General features: G+C 40.2%; 1 protein-coding gene across 3 annotated transcripts in view; it reads right to left on the bottom strand.

Annotated features, from left to right (window-relative positions):
* Positions 1-15348, bottom strand: part of angpt2b (angiopoietin 2b) — a 227810-nt gene that overhangs the window by 80377 nt on the left and 132085 nt on the right. For 2 of the 3 annotated variants that reach the window (XM_063033629.1, XM_063033630.1), the window contains 3 exons: positions 13762-13883; positions 10750-10982; positions 4690-4817 (listed from right to left, as the gene is read on the bottom strand). In XM_063033629.1, the coding sequence (XP_062889699.1) occupies positions 4690-4817; positions 10750-10982; positions 13762-13883 (483 nt within the window). The remainder of the gene's footprint in view (positions 1-4689; positions 4818-10749; positions 10983-13761; positions 13884-15348) is intronic. The other variant, XM_063033631.1, reaches the window with a different exon arrangement.

The raw sequence follows: 15348 nt of genomic DNA, 5'->3' as shown, positions 1-15348 counted from the left end.
ATGATACAGCCTCCACTACACAACCATAGAAGCATTACACATCCATAGATGTTTGTCAAAGTTTTAGAGGTCATGCTGAATCTCCTCAGGCTCCTGAGGAAGTGAAAGTGCTGCCATGCTTTCTTCACAATTGTACTTACATGCTGGGTCTGGGTCAGATCCTCAGAAACAGCAACCCCCAACAATTTAAATGTAAGGGGTTTCTTCTTTTATGTTACTGCTAAGGCTAACAAAATGGCTTCTCTGTGATGTTAACTGCTGAGACAGTGGTTCTCTATAGCAGCTTGTTTGGGTTATAGTTACTGATAACGAGAATTGTATTCATTTGCTAACCAATTGGGATAGATGTTATTCTTTCTTGTGTGCCTGTAAGCTATTGTTTTCGCGGGCTGTGGGCAGAAGGCGCGATGGGGACAGAGGGAGGAGACGCGATGCTGTAAGCTGGACGACAGAACGGACCCCGAGCGGGAGTCCGAGGCCCAGGGTCTTCGGCGAGGAGAGGAGGTGAGGACAGACTCATGTGGAGCGTCTGGTTGACCACATTGGTTAGTCCCAGCCGGCAAGTCGAGGAGGTCGGAAGGGATCGAATGGTGGAAAGAAGACTCCATTAATTGAGCTCCAACGGTTGTGCATGAAGTGGTTGACCTTTGATAAGTTTAGCACCTTTTACTTTCCTTTGTTTTTGTATATCTATTAATTACATAGATCTATAAAGTGTAATCTGTAAATCGTACATTGTGTGCTGTCTGTTAATTGGCGGTGTGGGGTACATCACACAGCATCCACAAAAATTTTATTACCCAGTTTGGCAGGGCCGAAGGCTGCTCCCCCTAGACCAAAGTGAGCTGAGCGAGCCTGAGGCCTACCAGAAGGCTACATAAAGTAGAGTACCGAGTTGGTTGGGTGCTAAACTGAACAGCCATTCTCGTGAAAATAAACAATAGCAATTAAATCTAGCAGTCTGTTGGTATATGATGCACTGTATATGGTAGGTCTAACATTGCACAGTGTTTTTTATATCTGCGAGTAGTCAAAACTACACTTGCAGAGCTCTTCTTATGGATAAACCTCTTTTCCTTGTGGTTGACTTCTTTGATCCTTTCCAGAACAATGAAACAAAAGTGCCAAGAAACAGAAGTGTCAGCTTTTCACACGTAAGTCACACAAAATAAAACCTTTACATGCGTGCCCATTTCCTGTCAGAAAAATAGTACTGAGCATTTCTTATTGATATTCACTCTAGTGTGGCGTTTATTTCTCAGTCATATTTCACATTGTGATGACACCTTCAGTGGCTACAATTCCTGCTAATTACTAATTGACACAAGTTCATGATTTATGAGTTCCATATTAAAAAAATCTCAGTAAAACACAAAGAACACACTGAAAGTAAGATGTAGTTTTGCTTGGACTTTGTTTTAATATACTTTAAATACCAGCTAACCTCCCCCCACCCCAGCACACACAAAGCAGATACAGCAATTCAATATGTTAAAAATTTTATCACTGCCAAGTCCAAGTACAGATAAAAAATTCCTTCCATTGATAATTTCAGTTCACAAGTACCTTGAACTGCAGCCCAGTGCTACCACAACCCACAGAGGCTTGAAGGTATGAGCAAATCGTGGCATGAGATACTCATTTCCTGGGCACCAAGATCTCCATCAAAGCCATGGCTGCCATAGAGATGGTTCTTTAACACTAGTGACTCAGTTATCATGAGTTCATGCTGGTATGACAGCTGCCAGCTTGATCATCTGATTTCAGTGCTTCTTCAGAGGAGAATAATGGCTATTAAATTAAAGGATTGTCAAATGTACTTTTCCTTTGAGAAAATCTGGTGAGTTTAAGTGATGAAAAATGAATGGAATTAATTTTCTAGGCACAAGTTTTAATTGAACTCCTGATACCAAATTTTATTCCTCCTGGAAAAAAAATACAGAAATGTATCGATATGACTTATACATTTTAAATCAATTTTCATTCCTTATCCTGAATTTGCCGCATGAGAGTGATTCATGGGATCCCTTTAACTTTAACTGTTTAATCAAACTCTGTTCCATGGTACAAAGGTAAGAAGTGCTGGAAATACTTAGCAGATCGCACAGGAAGTTAGATAGAGAAACAGAGCTAAAGCCTTAAGTTTACAATCCTTCTTCCAAACTATTGGATAGCAAGTTAAAAAAAAAGATCTCCTTTGACTTGGCCTCATACTTACAAAAGGTTTAGAATAAAATTGGGAACTTTTGTAAGGAAGCATAGATACAAGTGCAGCAATCAGTCCAGAACACTGGAACAATACATGCACCGAACAGTTCACTGTACCACAGGAGAACACTCACAACGTAGGTTTAGTATTTGTACTCCTGTCTCATTCAAATGATCCTGAGTACAAAATCCTCTCCAGAATCTTGAATGTATTGTGACGGGGTCCTGAATTACCCTTGTGAACTGTGCTTTTGGAAAGAGAGAGAGAGATGTTGTCCAACACAGACACTTTGTTAAAAGAGAGAAAGACAGAGAAATAGAGGCAAAGACTGCTTTGAGATGCTGTTATGGTTTTTCAGCAGCATGTTTACACTTTTGCAAGGAGACTAGCAGTTTCCAAGCTCTTATAGAGAGAGAAGGGAGGAGCTGTTTGATGGACAGCTGGTGTTCAGCACGGTGAGATAAATAGAAGGTCAACTGTTAGACCTACAGACACGTGGTTTTGGACACTGAATAAGCTTTGTTGTGCCCACAGAAAAGGTGGGTTTTGGAGGATCAATCAGGCAGATCGATCAGTGGCTCTCGCAGCGTGAAAAGGGTGTGACCGGTGGGGAGTTATTCGTGTGTCCAACCCTCGCCTGGGTTGATAATTCCACCACAGAAGAACAGTCCCCTTTGTTGTAGTCACAGTCGGTGACTTCTAAAGGATTTCGGAGGACAACGGGAAGATTGACTGCGCCAGCTCACCTGAAGACTCAAATCTCTCCCTCTCTCTCTCTCTCCATCACTACTCAACTCAATACCACGAACTGAACTGAACTTTACTCATCTTTGTAAGACTATCTATTTTCTCCTAGACTTGAAGAAACTTGGTTTTCATATATTTCCACACTTACTTATATATAGTCATTGCTAACCTGTTTGATTTATCTGTATTTATATTACTGTATTGCGTAGTTACTAATAAATACCATTAGTTAATAGCAATACTGGACTCCAAAGTGTTTTCCATTTTTGCTGGATCTTTAACCCGTCACGGGGTACGTGACAGTATAATCTACATTCACAGCTTTATAGTTTCATAGAGTTGTACAGCATGGTAATGAACCTTTTGGCTCAACTCATTCATGCCAGCCAAGGTATCTATTTACATGAATCTCGTTTGCCTGTTTAGTATACATTCCTAAATCTTTCCTATGAATATCCTACCTAAATACAGCTGCTTATACCACTTCTTTTGGTGGTCATACTATGTATCCGCTACCATCTCTGTTAAAAACATTTTCCTCTATATCCCCTTTAAATCTTTCCCCTCTCACCTTAAGCCTATATCCTCTATCTTTAAACCTCCCTATCCTGGGAACAAAACTGTGATTATCCATCCGATCAATGCTCCTCATAATTTTATAAACCTCTGTAATACCACTGCTCAACCATTTCCCTCCAGGAAAATCAATCCCAGCCTATCCAATCTCACCTTATAACTGAATCCGTTTAGTCCAGGAACATTCTGTGAAACTTTCCTGTACTCTGTCTAGCTTATTCACATCCTTTAAAGCAACACTTCAGTGTGACACCAAGAACGTGCTGCCATAACAGAGATGGCACCGTTCAGTTAAGAAGTTGAAGGAATGCCTTCTATGCTTCCAAATGCTCAAAAATATTTATTTAACTATTTCAAGATCAAAGAAAGAAATCAGACTAAGAAACTACTTGGGCATTCATAGAACCTTCCACAACCTCAAAACATTCCAAAATATTTTACACAGGATCTGCGGCCTTTGTATTCCAGAAAATCTTTTTGTGTCTTGAATATATTTCAATCAATACTCACAAATGAACCAGACCGTCATCTGTCGCCTTCCTGTTTTTGAGGCCATACTGCAAGAATATTAATCACCAAGCTCCCCGTTAGACACAATTCATAGGCTGTGAAGTAATTTTGAAGTTGCAAGGTGTTCTCCATAAATAGAGTTTATTCACTGGAAAGTTGCTTGCATTTACCAGTTTGATCCCTTATGATGCATATAAGGTTATCATTTCACAAGGACACGAGAAAGAGAAAAGAGTTCGATCTAACAGATACACAAGTCTGCTTTATTTTTCAATAAGGTCACAGCTGATCACATCTTGGCTTCAACCTGTTCCTCACAATCCACATTTCCCCAGTGGACTAAATGTATGTCTTTCTCAGCCATGAATATATTCAATTACTCAGCCTGCATAGCTCTCTGAGGTAGAGAATTCCCCAGATTCGCTACTCACTGATAGAAACATTTCCTCTTCACCTCTTGCTTAAATAAGGAATTCCTTATTCAGAAACCAAAAACTCCTGTTACTTCAACATTACATTTTGACATTGCACAGTGTTGTTGGGGGCGGGGGGTGGTATGGGGATTCAACAGTAGAAATTCTAAAAAATGTAAAAGTCATAGTAAAAATAAATAAAATTACATAAACCTTTATCTTGTTTCACCTTACCTCCACTGTTGCTGTTGTGTTTGGGATATGGAGTGTGTGGACTCCACTTCTCGTTACTCCTGATTTGTATATTTCAGCACAATCTTTATAAACAATCGGCTCTACTTTTTGAATTTGAAGGATTTCTACTGTAATAGACAAGAAACAATATTTTATTCGAAGCACCTTGAAATCTAAATGTAATACTTCAAGCACATTGTTCAGCGGAAAGTCAATTGCCACAGAATAGATGAGAATATTATAAATGGAAAACAAAAGAGATCCCACGGATGCTGGAAGTCCAAAGCAACACGTACAAAATGCTGGAGAAACTCAACCGTCTGGCAGCCTCTATGGAAGTGAATGAATTGTTACTGTTACAGGCTGATGCAGGTTTGGTACAACTTTAACGAGAATTTTATATATTAAGATAAAGGAATTTCTCTCTACAATCCACAAAAATCCTGTAAGAGGTGGAGGATGGAGCCCAATACATCATAGGTAAAGCCCTCCCAGCCACTGAGCACATCTACACGATGCGCCGTCATAGGAAAACAGCATCCACCATCAGACATCCCCACCACCCAGTCCATGCTCTTTTCTCGCTGCTAGCATCAGGTAGAAGGTATAAGCACCTCACGACTTGCACCACCAGGTTCAAGAGCAGTTACTACTCCTCAACCATTAGGCTCTTGAACAAAAGGGGATCATGCATTGAGATGTTCCCACAAGTAATCATCTCGCTTTAAGGATTCTTTATCTCATTATGTCATGTTTTCATTATTTATTGTTATTTATTTATATTTGCATTTGCACAGTTTGTGTCTTTTGCACTCTGGCTGATTTTTCATTGATCCTGTTATAGTTAGTATTCCATAGATTTGCTGAGTATACCCGCAGGGACATGAATCTCAGGGTTGTAGATGGCAACGTATGTGTATTTTGATAATAAATTTACTTTGAACTTTGAAATTTAAACACTGACTAGAAAGAATTGGGGTGAGCTAGTGGGGGTTATTGACAGCAATGTGTTTACTTGGCTATGATCAGATTAAAGAAGAATTGCACTTAGAACACAGAACAGGTCCATCGGCCCACAATGTCTGTGCTGAACATAATGCTAAGTTAAACAAAATCCCTGCTGCCTGCACATGATGCCAATCCCTCCATTTCCTTCAAGTACATTTGTCTGTCCAAAAGCTTCATAAACACCGTTATCATTATCTGCTTCTGTCACAACATCTGGCAATCCACTCCAGGCACCTACCAATCTCTGTCTCTAAAACTTGTCCCACATATCTCCTCTCATCTTCATTGTATGTCCTCTAGGATTTGAGGTTTCTACTCTGGGAGAAAAGGTTCTGACTGTCTGACCTTTCTCAGAATTTTCTAATCTTCCTTCAGCTTCCAGTAACCCAAAGATAACAGTTCAACTTTGTCCAACTTCTACCTTTTCATCCAGATAGCATTCTGTTAAACCTCTCCTGCATTCTTTCTAAAACCTCCACATTCTTCCAATGTCATGGCAACCAGAATTAACTCAATACTCTAAATGTGTCATAACCAAAGTTTTATATAACTGCAATAGCTGCAATACAGCCTTGATTAATCCTCATGTGGTAAGTTCATATCAGTGAAAAGAAACAGAGCCCAAAGATGCAGGCCCTGAGTACCTGAGTGTGTTATTTCCTCATTCTCCTCAGATGAAACAACATCTGGAAGCTGTTTCAGCAACTAAGTAAATAAATCAATGAACATAGTGTCACATCCCCACTGGGTACCTGTTGAACATATAAACTAGTTCGTTGTTTATCCATATCAACAATAAAAAATATTTTTGACAACATAGCTATGTATCTGGTGTCCCTTGGGTCTGGCATTGCTGATCCTCACAAATGGTCCACAAGTGCATTTTGTAGCCATGTGACACCAGATTTAAATACTAATTGCTGCCCTTGGACCCAGGGGGAGATTGCAACATAGTACCTCAATGTTCATCACAGCTGCTTGCAGCTGACACTGTGTTTAATCTTGCGCTGTTGATCACATTGAGAAGGCAGGAGAAGAGACAGACTGATTAAAACCATAATTATCAAATTTACATTTTGCATTTCTTTTCATGAAAACCTCACTATGGGTTGGTATTTTCACCTTCAGTGCTCTTTGGATCGATGGTTCAAGCACCCTCATGTTTATGTGAATATTATTTATAGCTGAAAATTATGCAAACTACTTTTCAAGCCATCTCAAGCCTCTGGTGACCCTCGGCACATTGAAGGACAAAAAGAAAGGTCAATATATTTTTTATTATACAGGCTATCTATCAGCATGTTGAAAATTCCTCCACAATAAACACCTACATCAATAAAGTACTGTTAACTTGGAGAAAATAACAGTAATACATTAGGGTATACCTTGACTGCTACTCAGCAATCAGACTTTGGAGGATAATTTTAAAGTTGCCATGTAAATATATGTTTTGCCGCAGTCGGGTGCATATCACAACCATCAGTTCACTTGAGAACTTCTGCCTCTTTTCTCCTATGAACCCTGTGAGGGTTTGCTCCTGGCTTGAGATGCAGCTGAACTTGGAAAAGCTGCTTCAATTACAAAATGAAAATGCTTCAAAATGGAAAATAGAAAATGAATAGCCACTATTTCTCAGTGAGTATTTATATAATGAAATGACCAAAAACATGCCCCATCAATCACAACTGAAGGAAATGCCTCAAGAAGTATCTGCCAGTGATAACAAACTAGACCATGCGGAATACTGAGATCTAATATAATCATTGGTTTGTTATGAGATTCATTACTTAAAGTCCACATTTTCGGGGGTGGGGGGTGCTTTAAGTAATGACGTATTGTTTCAGTACTACTATATTGGGAATTTGGTCTGGGTTCTAATTCGTATTGCCATCCATCTACATCTGTCTAGGACATTATGAAAACAACATGACTGGACTTTATCTATTGCAAAGTATATATAAATGACCAATCAAATTGTCAGAGAGAACCAGATTCCTTAACATAAATAACTGAAAGTCATAAATAGATCAGTGGCACTGACAGCAATAGAATTAATGAGTTGTTTCAGAGAGAATCCAAAGACCAAAGCAGAAGCTCGAAGTTAGTTAAATGACAAAATATTTTGCACAACATTGCAGTTCCTTAAGGTTGTCACAGCTGAGGGGTAGTGGGGATAAGCTCCCACTATCTATTAAATGCACTAAATGGCGTGTGTTTCAAATAGCCTCTGACAATCAAGTCCAACTCCTGGCCTTCACGTGTAGCTTAGCTACTAAGCTCAGCGGAACTGCTTCTACTATCAGGAGAAGGGGCAAAAGTGGGTTATCGGTGCCTTAAAGCCTTTGGGCAGATGGGGCTTGTCAGCCACGGTTGGCAGCTCTTCTAGGAGAGGGAAGACTTTGATCTCAGACCTCCGTAGTCTTGTGGCTATACACGCTCTAAGGGAAGGCTTCGGGAGTAAACCTCGAGGAAAAATCCAGAGGTGGACTCCCTAAGGCAGTTCAACGTTGACTGGCAGGTCCTGTAATGCTGTTGGTGCCAATTGTATCTGTCTCAGCTGTTCCTTTGGATTCATCATCTGCATGGAGAGTGGGAGCATGCTGCATGGGTATTGGCTTGTTCCCCGTATCATACTGACCCGGTTTGCATATTGGCTTGAGTATGACAACCAAAATGCAACATCCATGGTGAACCCCAGCCAGTGGAGGACGTCACAACATTACAATCCTTGGGTTCTTGTCAAAGTTACATATCGAAGAATTATTGTCAATGGACGTACAACCAGTCAGGATGTTGATTGTGAATATCTGGACTTCTTGACTTCTTTCAACAGACACTACCTTCAGGAGTCTAATAAGTACCACAGATGTTTGCTGTTAAAACTTGTTGGCCATTGGTTGAATATGCCAAAATGCTTTTTTACTCCAAACCTCAGGTTAGTCAGAGGTTGCATTCACCATGTAGAGTCCTTTGTGCTTGAGTCAATCGCAGATTTGTTTCTGTGCCCCGTGCTTTCCTTAAGCTCACAAAGTCTAATGGGAGGGCCAGATACAAATGTGGAATGACCTTCCAGAGGAAGTGGTTGAGGCTGGTACAATGCCAACTTCTGAAAGACAGTTGGACAAGTACATGAATAGAAAAGTTTAGAATGTTATGAGCCAAATTCTGGCAAATAGGTTAGTTTGAGTGGGAGGCTTAGTCAGCAAGGGCCAGATGGACCAAAGGCAGTTTCCATGTTGTATGAATCTATGACTCCATGAGGTTAAGTGATGACTCAGTCAAATGGACATGTAATAAAGAGCTGAGTATTGGCATCTGCAGAGGTGGAATGGACTAGTCATAGAGTTATAGAAAAGTACGGCACAGAAACAGCCCCTTTGGTCCATCTAGTCCACGCTGAACCATTTCATTGACCATCTCAGAAGGAAGCTGAACATTATTTATAGTTTGAAATTCGGCAGGAAAAGCCAGTTATTCCTATACACTGCAGATATTCATGGAATGGAAACAGACTGCATGCACCATCATGAGTTTGCCAGCTCTCATCACCAGTTATAATGGAACTGAACCACAGTATTCCCTACCCAAACATCTATGTAAACTCACTCAATCCAGTTCAGTAATTAGCTTTTGGAAGGTGCCCATTATTCTCTTAACCAGCGGTCCCCAACCACCGGGCCGCAAAGCATGTGCTACTGGGCCATGAGAAAACGATATGAATTGGCAATATGAGTCAGCTGCACCTTTCCTCATTCCTTGTCACGCCCACTGTTGAGCTTGAACGCAGGCGAGGTCATTACCCACGCGTCATCCATGTCAGCGCAGGAAGAAGATCAACTCCTCGAGCTTGCAAATGACGGCGGGCTGAAAAGTATGTTTGAAATAACATCTCTGCCAGCATTCTGGATCAAAGTCAAGGCTAAATATCCTGAGATAGCCACGAAAGCACTGAAAACGTTGTTTCCATTTCCAACATATTTCTGTGAAGCGGAGTTTTCTGCAATGAATGCAACGAAAACTAAATTGCTGAATAGACTGGACATAAGGAACCCCCTTCGAGTATCGCTGTCTCCCATCACCCCTCGATGGGACCGCCTTTTTGCAGGGAAACAAGCCCAGGGCTCCCACTGATTCAGCGATATTGGTGTGTTGCAACGATTTTATATGTTATACGGGGAAAATACCTGCTGTGTGTTTAATATCCAAACGTTACTTAAAATGTTATGATGTTATTGACATATAAGTGACATATAAACATATAACCATATAACAATTACAGCATGGAAACAGGTCATCTCTGCCATTCTAGTCTATGCCGAACGCTACTCTCACCTGGTCCCACCTATCTGCACTCAGCCCATAACCCTCCATTCCTTTCCTGTCCATATACCTATCCAATTTTTCTTTAAATGATAATATTGAACCTGCCTCTACCACTTCTACTGGAAGTTCGTTCAGCACTTACTTCAAGCTCCCCTGTCCTCCCCTTATAATTGACTTATCACTATATTCATGAAAGGAAAATATGCGTTGTGCGTTTAATATTAAATTCATTAGATAAACCCTTTTAGAAACAAAATTGAGCGTATTAGCCACTTATCACCTATATTCCGGTCATGATTAACAACGCACCCCCCCCGAACAGAATCGCCAAAAACGATTTGTAGAAAAAAATCGGCACGTACACGCATGCGCACAGGTGCCCGCGCAAGGCTTCATAGTCATTGTAGTCTTTCTCGGGGTAAACACAACGTATTTGACTGCTACTCTTGTTCGTTGGCAACCCTACCCACCCCCCACCTCCCCCACTCCCGGGTCGGCGGTCCGCAAGAATATTGTCAGTAATAAACCGGTCTGCGTTGCAAAAAATGTTGGGGACCCCTGCTCTTAACCATGAAAAACCCATGTTTTTTATTGCCTTCTGATGTTAGGACTTATGGAATAGTGATATTTAACAGACACACATTTGGACATCCTCAGGCACATCACTGTACAACTGTAATTGTTAAATGATCGGCTGACATGAAACTTCAGTCCGGCATTTTTACTAACCATTGGTACGGGAAACCATATTGAGCAGGTTGTGAACTGTCTCCATTAATAAAACTTGTTGGTTCTGTAAGACACTGTTGTTTTCCGTAGCAATACTCAGGTGCTTCTCAAGCTCTCCAATAATTGTGCTCTGTTTCACCAACAGGTCCTGTATCTCCAACTTCTCCTCTTTCATCAGCTGCAGCTCTGTTTCGTGTTTACCTTCCAATTCTAGGACTTTCTGCTCCAGAAAGCTGAAGACAACAAGATAACAAGAGGAATTTAAATGTGCCTAGTAGAATATTTAACACACATACTTCTTGTACAAACATTCTTCACTCTCCTGACCCATCCAAAGATTTCTGCTGCTCCTAAAGTCTTTGTAATTAAAGTCCACTTTGGTGCAATTTGATATACTGTGTGATTCTTTCGGGAGTAACAGTTACATGGAGGGTATTGGTAGATTAAAGTGTTCAAGATTTCTTTGATGAGGAAAAAAATCTTTTGATCATATTATCTTATTTCATTGTAAAATATTTTTTGAAGTGCACAGGAAAAATCAAGACAGCAGCATCTGAAACAGCCATTTAATCAGTACAATTAAACTAGCTCCATTTCAAATATAGGATCACAGTATACAGATTTAAGCCACAGTGGGACCAAATATCTTCTCATATCTTTACTTCACAGAGTGAATTAGTATGTACTGAACGCAGGACAAAAATCATTTTCAGAGGGGTGCTTTTTAATCTACTTTGTTTCCTGGATCACTGCCCACTCGTAAGTGTCCTTGAATAGGTGGGAAGCGCTACAGTAGTTGAAATATTGTAATTTGACACAAGTGAGTGGTTTGCCAAACCGTTTCAAATGAAAGATTAAGAATCAATCAGATTATTGTTTTTTTCTGAATGCACTGATGGGCCATAGCAGGTAAATACAACTGATATCCTCATCTCAAGGAGGACATTAATGAGTCAGATGGGGTTTTTAAAACAATCCAGCAGTTTCATGGCCATCATTACTAATGATGATTTATTTTTAATTTCAAACCGTGTATTAATTTTAACAGAATTTAAGTTCTGCAACTTCCACGGTGCAATTTAAGCAGACCATCTGAATTTTGAGTCAAGCTTCTCAGTTACCAGTTTGACAGCATTATCATCATAATGAAGCAGCAAGAGATGTTTGAATGTGAAGGATGAAACAAACACGATGTTGAAGGAACTCAATGGATTCAGCACCTTTAGAAGGAAATGGACATGTGAATGATTTGGGTGAAACTCTTCTTTGGGACCCAGTACAAATGGAGTATCTCAACAAGATGAGGAAGATTTCATTGAAACCTCTCAAATCTTGAAAGACCTTGATAGAGCAGAAGTGGAGAGAACGTTTCCTATTGTGGGGCCCTCTTGGGCCAGAGGGCACAGCTTCAGAATAGAGTGAGTGTCACTTGAGAACCAAGATGAGGTGGAATTTCTTTAACCAGAGGGTGATGAATCTGTGGAAATTATTGTCACAGATGGCTGTGCAGGCCAATTCATTGGGTATATATAAAGATGATGCGATAGGTTCTTGATCAGTAAGGATATCAAGGTTATCGGGAGAAAGCAGGTGAATAGCCTGGAGAGGAATAATAAATCAGCCATAATGGAATGACGAAACAGACTCAATGATCTGAAAGGCCTAATTCTGCTCCTATATCTTTTGGCCTTATGGTCTGACCCTTCTAGTACTTCAATCATCTGTGTGTTGCTCCAGATTCCAGCATCTGCAGTCTCTGTTGCCCTTCCATATTTGAATGTAATATGTTTGGGTGTGAAACCTGGAGCTCTGGAATGAAACCAACATTTTATTAACGCTAGGGACACTGAACACTTGCACTACGTGTTTCTGGCATTACTGGTTTCATTCTTCAACTTTCATTTTTACATCATTATAATCCAAGAATCGTCACATTTGATAGAAGAATGTCCAAAATAATATTTTGCCAAAAAGACTGGAGAATAAGTTCACAAATGTTCTAACAGTCATCTCAGAGGTGTCTGCCTGGATCTGCATTAGACAACTATAAGTTCAGTGGTCAAATTATTAGGTATACCTGTATATCGGCTCGTTAAGGCAAATATCTAATTAGCTAATCATTTGACAGCAGCTCAGTGCATGAAAGCATACAAACATGGTCAAGAATTGCATACAGTTACTGTTCAGAACAAACATCAGGATGGGGAACAAATGCGATCTAATTGACTTTGACCGTAAAATGTTTGTTGGTGTCAGATTAGCTGGTTTGAGTATCTCAGAAACTGCTGATCTCCTGGGATTTTCACGTGCAGCATTCTCTAGAGTTTATAGAGAATGATGCATAAAACAAACAAAAAAACATCCAATGAGTAGCGGTTCTGTGAGCAAAAATGCCTTGTTAATTAGAAAGTTCAGAAGGGAATGACCAGACTGTTTCAAGCTGGTCAGATGGTGACAATAACTCAAATCACTATATGTTACAACAGTGGTATGCAGAAGAGCATCACTGCATTCACAACATGTCAAACTTTGAGGTGGATGTGCTACAGCAGCAGAAGATCACAAATATATATCCAGTGGCCACTTTATTAGATACAGGAGATACCTAGTGAAGTGGCTAATGAGTGTAGATACTGACTGAAAATAGAAATGCCTTATGATTTAGAAATGAAAATAGGGATGGGCCATTGTCTATTCAGCTTGTGACTGATCTAGGTCCAATTCCAATTATCTGCTTTCAGTCGAAATATCCTGATATGTTACAATCTCTAGATCTCAACCATGATGTTTCAAACGATACCACACTCAAAATCCTTATCAAGAGAGAATTCGATATTCCATAGAAAAGTCATGCCGACAGAGTTACTTAGATTTTTAAATTTTTGATGTTATAGAATACTAAAACACCACAAGAATAAATTGTGGAGCTCTTTGTTGCTGCATATCTGAACTGCCGGCCTAGCAATGTGAGGCCCGACGCATTTCAGTAACAACATCTGCATTTAAACACACCTGTTCTTTTCCTGGAGTTTAGTAATTTCCTGTGTCTGCACCATGATTTGTTTCTCCAGTTTATTGGTTGACAATGAGTTCTCTAACAGCTGTATTTCAAGCCGTGATGTTTGATTCAGAACCTTAAAAAAAACACAAATTATCATTCAGAGCAAAGTTCTCGCTTCAGACTTGATGCAACACCTGTAGAATGTTGAGGAATCATATGATTTAAACAAATAGCTTGAAACCAATGTTGGTTACAGGCAGAATGACGGGTTTTGGCATTTTGTGAGATTTTTCTCCCTATTTGCATGCAGTCAGGGGAAAGTCAATGTGAATTTAAAGCACATGAAGCTATTTTGAACGACAGGTTTGCAGTGTCTTGGAATATTTGCTTCAAGGAAAGGATAATAGTTGGAAATATAAACTCTATTTCTCTCTTCGCAGGTACTGCTTGACGCACTGACCACCTTCAGCATTCTCTCAAATTTTTCTTTAATTTGGGAAATTGCAGACTCTGCAACATATTTCACTGAAAGGCATGTAGCTGCAGTAGATCTGGGTGACTTATGAATAAACAGAGGCAAACGAATTAGGGATAAATATAGAGCGGACAAAACTTCAAGCGCTCTGTTGTTTTGTGTAAGCAAGTGTGTACATACCAGAGTAAAGATTCCAATAACTAAAATTTCTTCTGTCTCAAAAGACTATATCAACTCCTGTTATCCTATGGTTTTGTGACTGGGTTGAAAGTGGTGCACTAATAGCTACCAGAAAAGGGAATACCAGAGTTAATACTTTCTCTTTTTCTCGTGTCTCATCAACGATTCACGTTCTTCAGGCAGTGCAGTAACAAGAAAACAGAGAGAGTGTTGACTCCTCAGAAATGGCGGGATGAGGGAGAAAGAGGTCAGACAAAATATAAATGCTTAAAAACCTGTAATCCCAACCACAAATCATGAGTCACGTTTGGTTATTCTGAAAGCACTTCCTCCAACGGAACTAAAAGATTAAAAACTCTACAAACTGGATTGAATTGTACCTTCTCCATTTGTACCTGAGCCTACTGCTCTTCCCTGCTATTGTTCCCTCTTATTATCCACCACTGAAAGTGGTGGATACAGCCCAGTCTTTCACAGGCAAATTCCTCCCCACAGGTGAGCGCTAGCACAATAAAACAGCATCTATCATCAAGAACCTCCACCATCCGGACCATGCTGTCTTCTCACTGCTGCCAATAGGAAAGTGACACAGGAACCTTATGTCCCACACCAAAGTGTTCAGGAACAGTTACTACCCAGCAACTATAGGCCGCCTGAGCCAGTATGGATAATGTCACTCACCTCAACTCTGCACTGATTCCACAACCTACAAGCTCACGCTCAAGGACTCTACAATTCATGTTATTAGCATTATTTATTTATTTTCTATTTGCACAATGTGTCTTTTTTTCACTTTCGTAAACACGAGGAATTCTGTGCGGACGCTGGAAATTCAAGCAACACACATCAAAGTTGCTGGTGAACGCAGCAGGCCAGGCAGCATCTCTAGGAAGAGATACAGTCAACGTTTCGGGCCGAGACCCTTCGTCAGGACCCTTCGTCC

Source organism: Mobula hypostoma, chromosome 26 (assembly GCF_963921235.1).
Source record: "Mobula hypostoma chromosome 26, sMobHyp1.1, whole genome shotgun sequence".
In the NCBI taxonomy this organism is placed as follows: domain Eukaryota; kingdom Metazoa; phylum Chordata; class Chondrichthyes; order Myliobatiformes; family Myliobatidae; genus Mobula; species Mobula hypostoma.
This window is presented reverse-complemented; position numbering and strand designations above follow the sequence as displayed.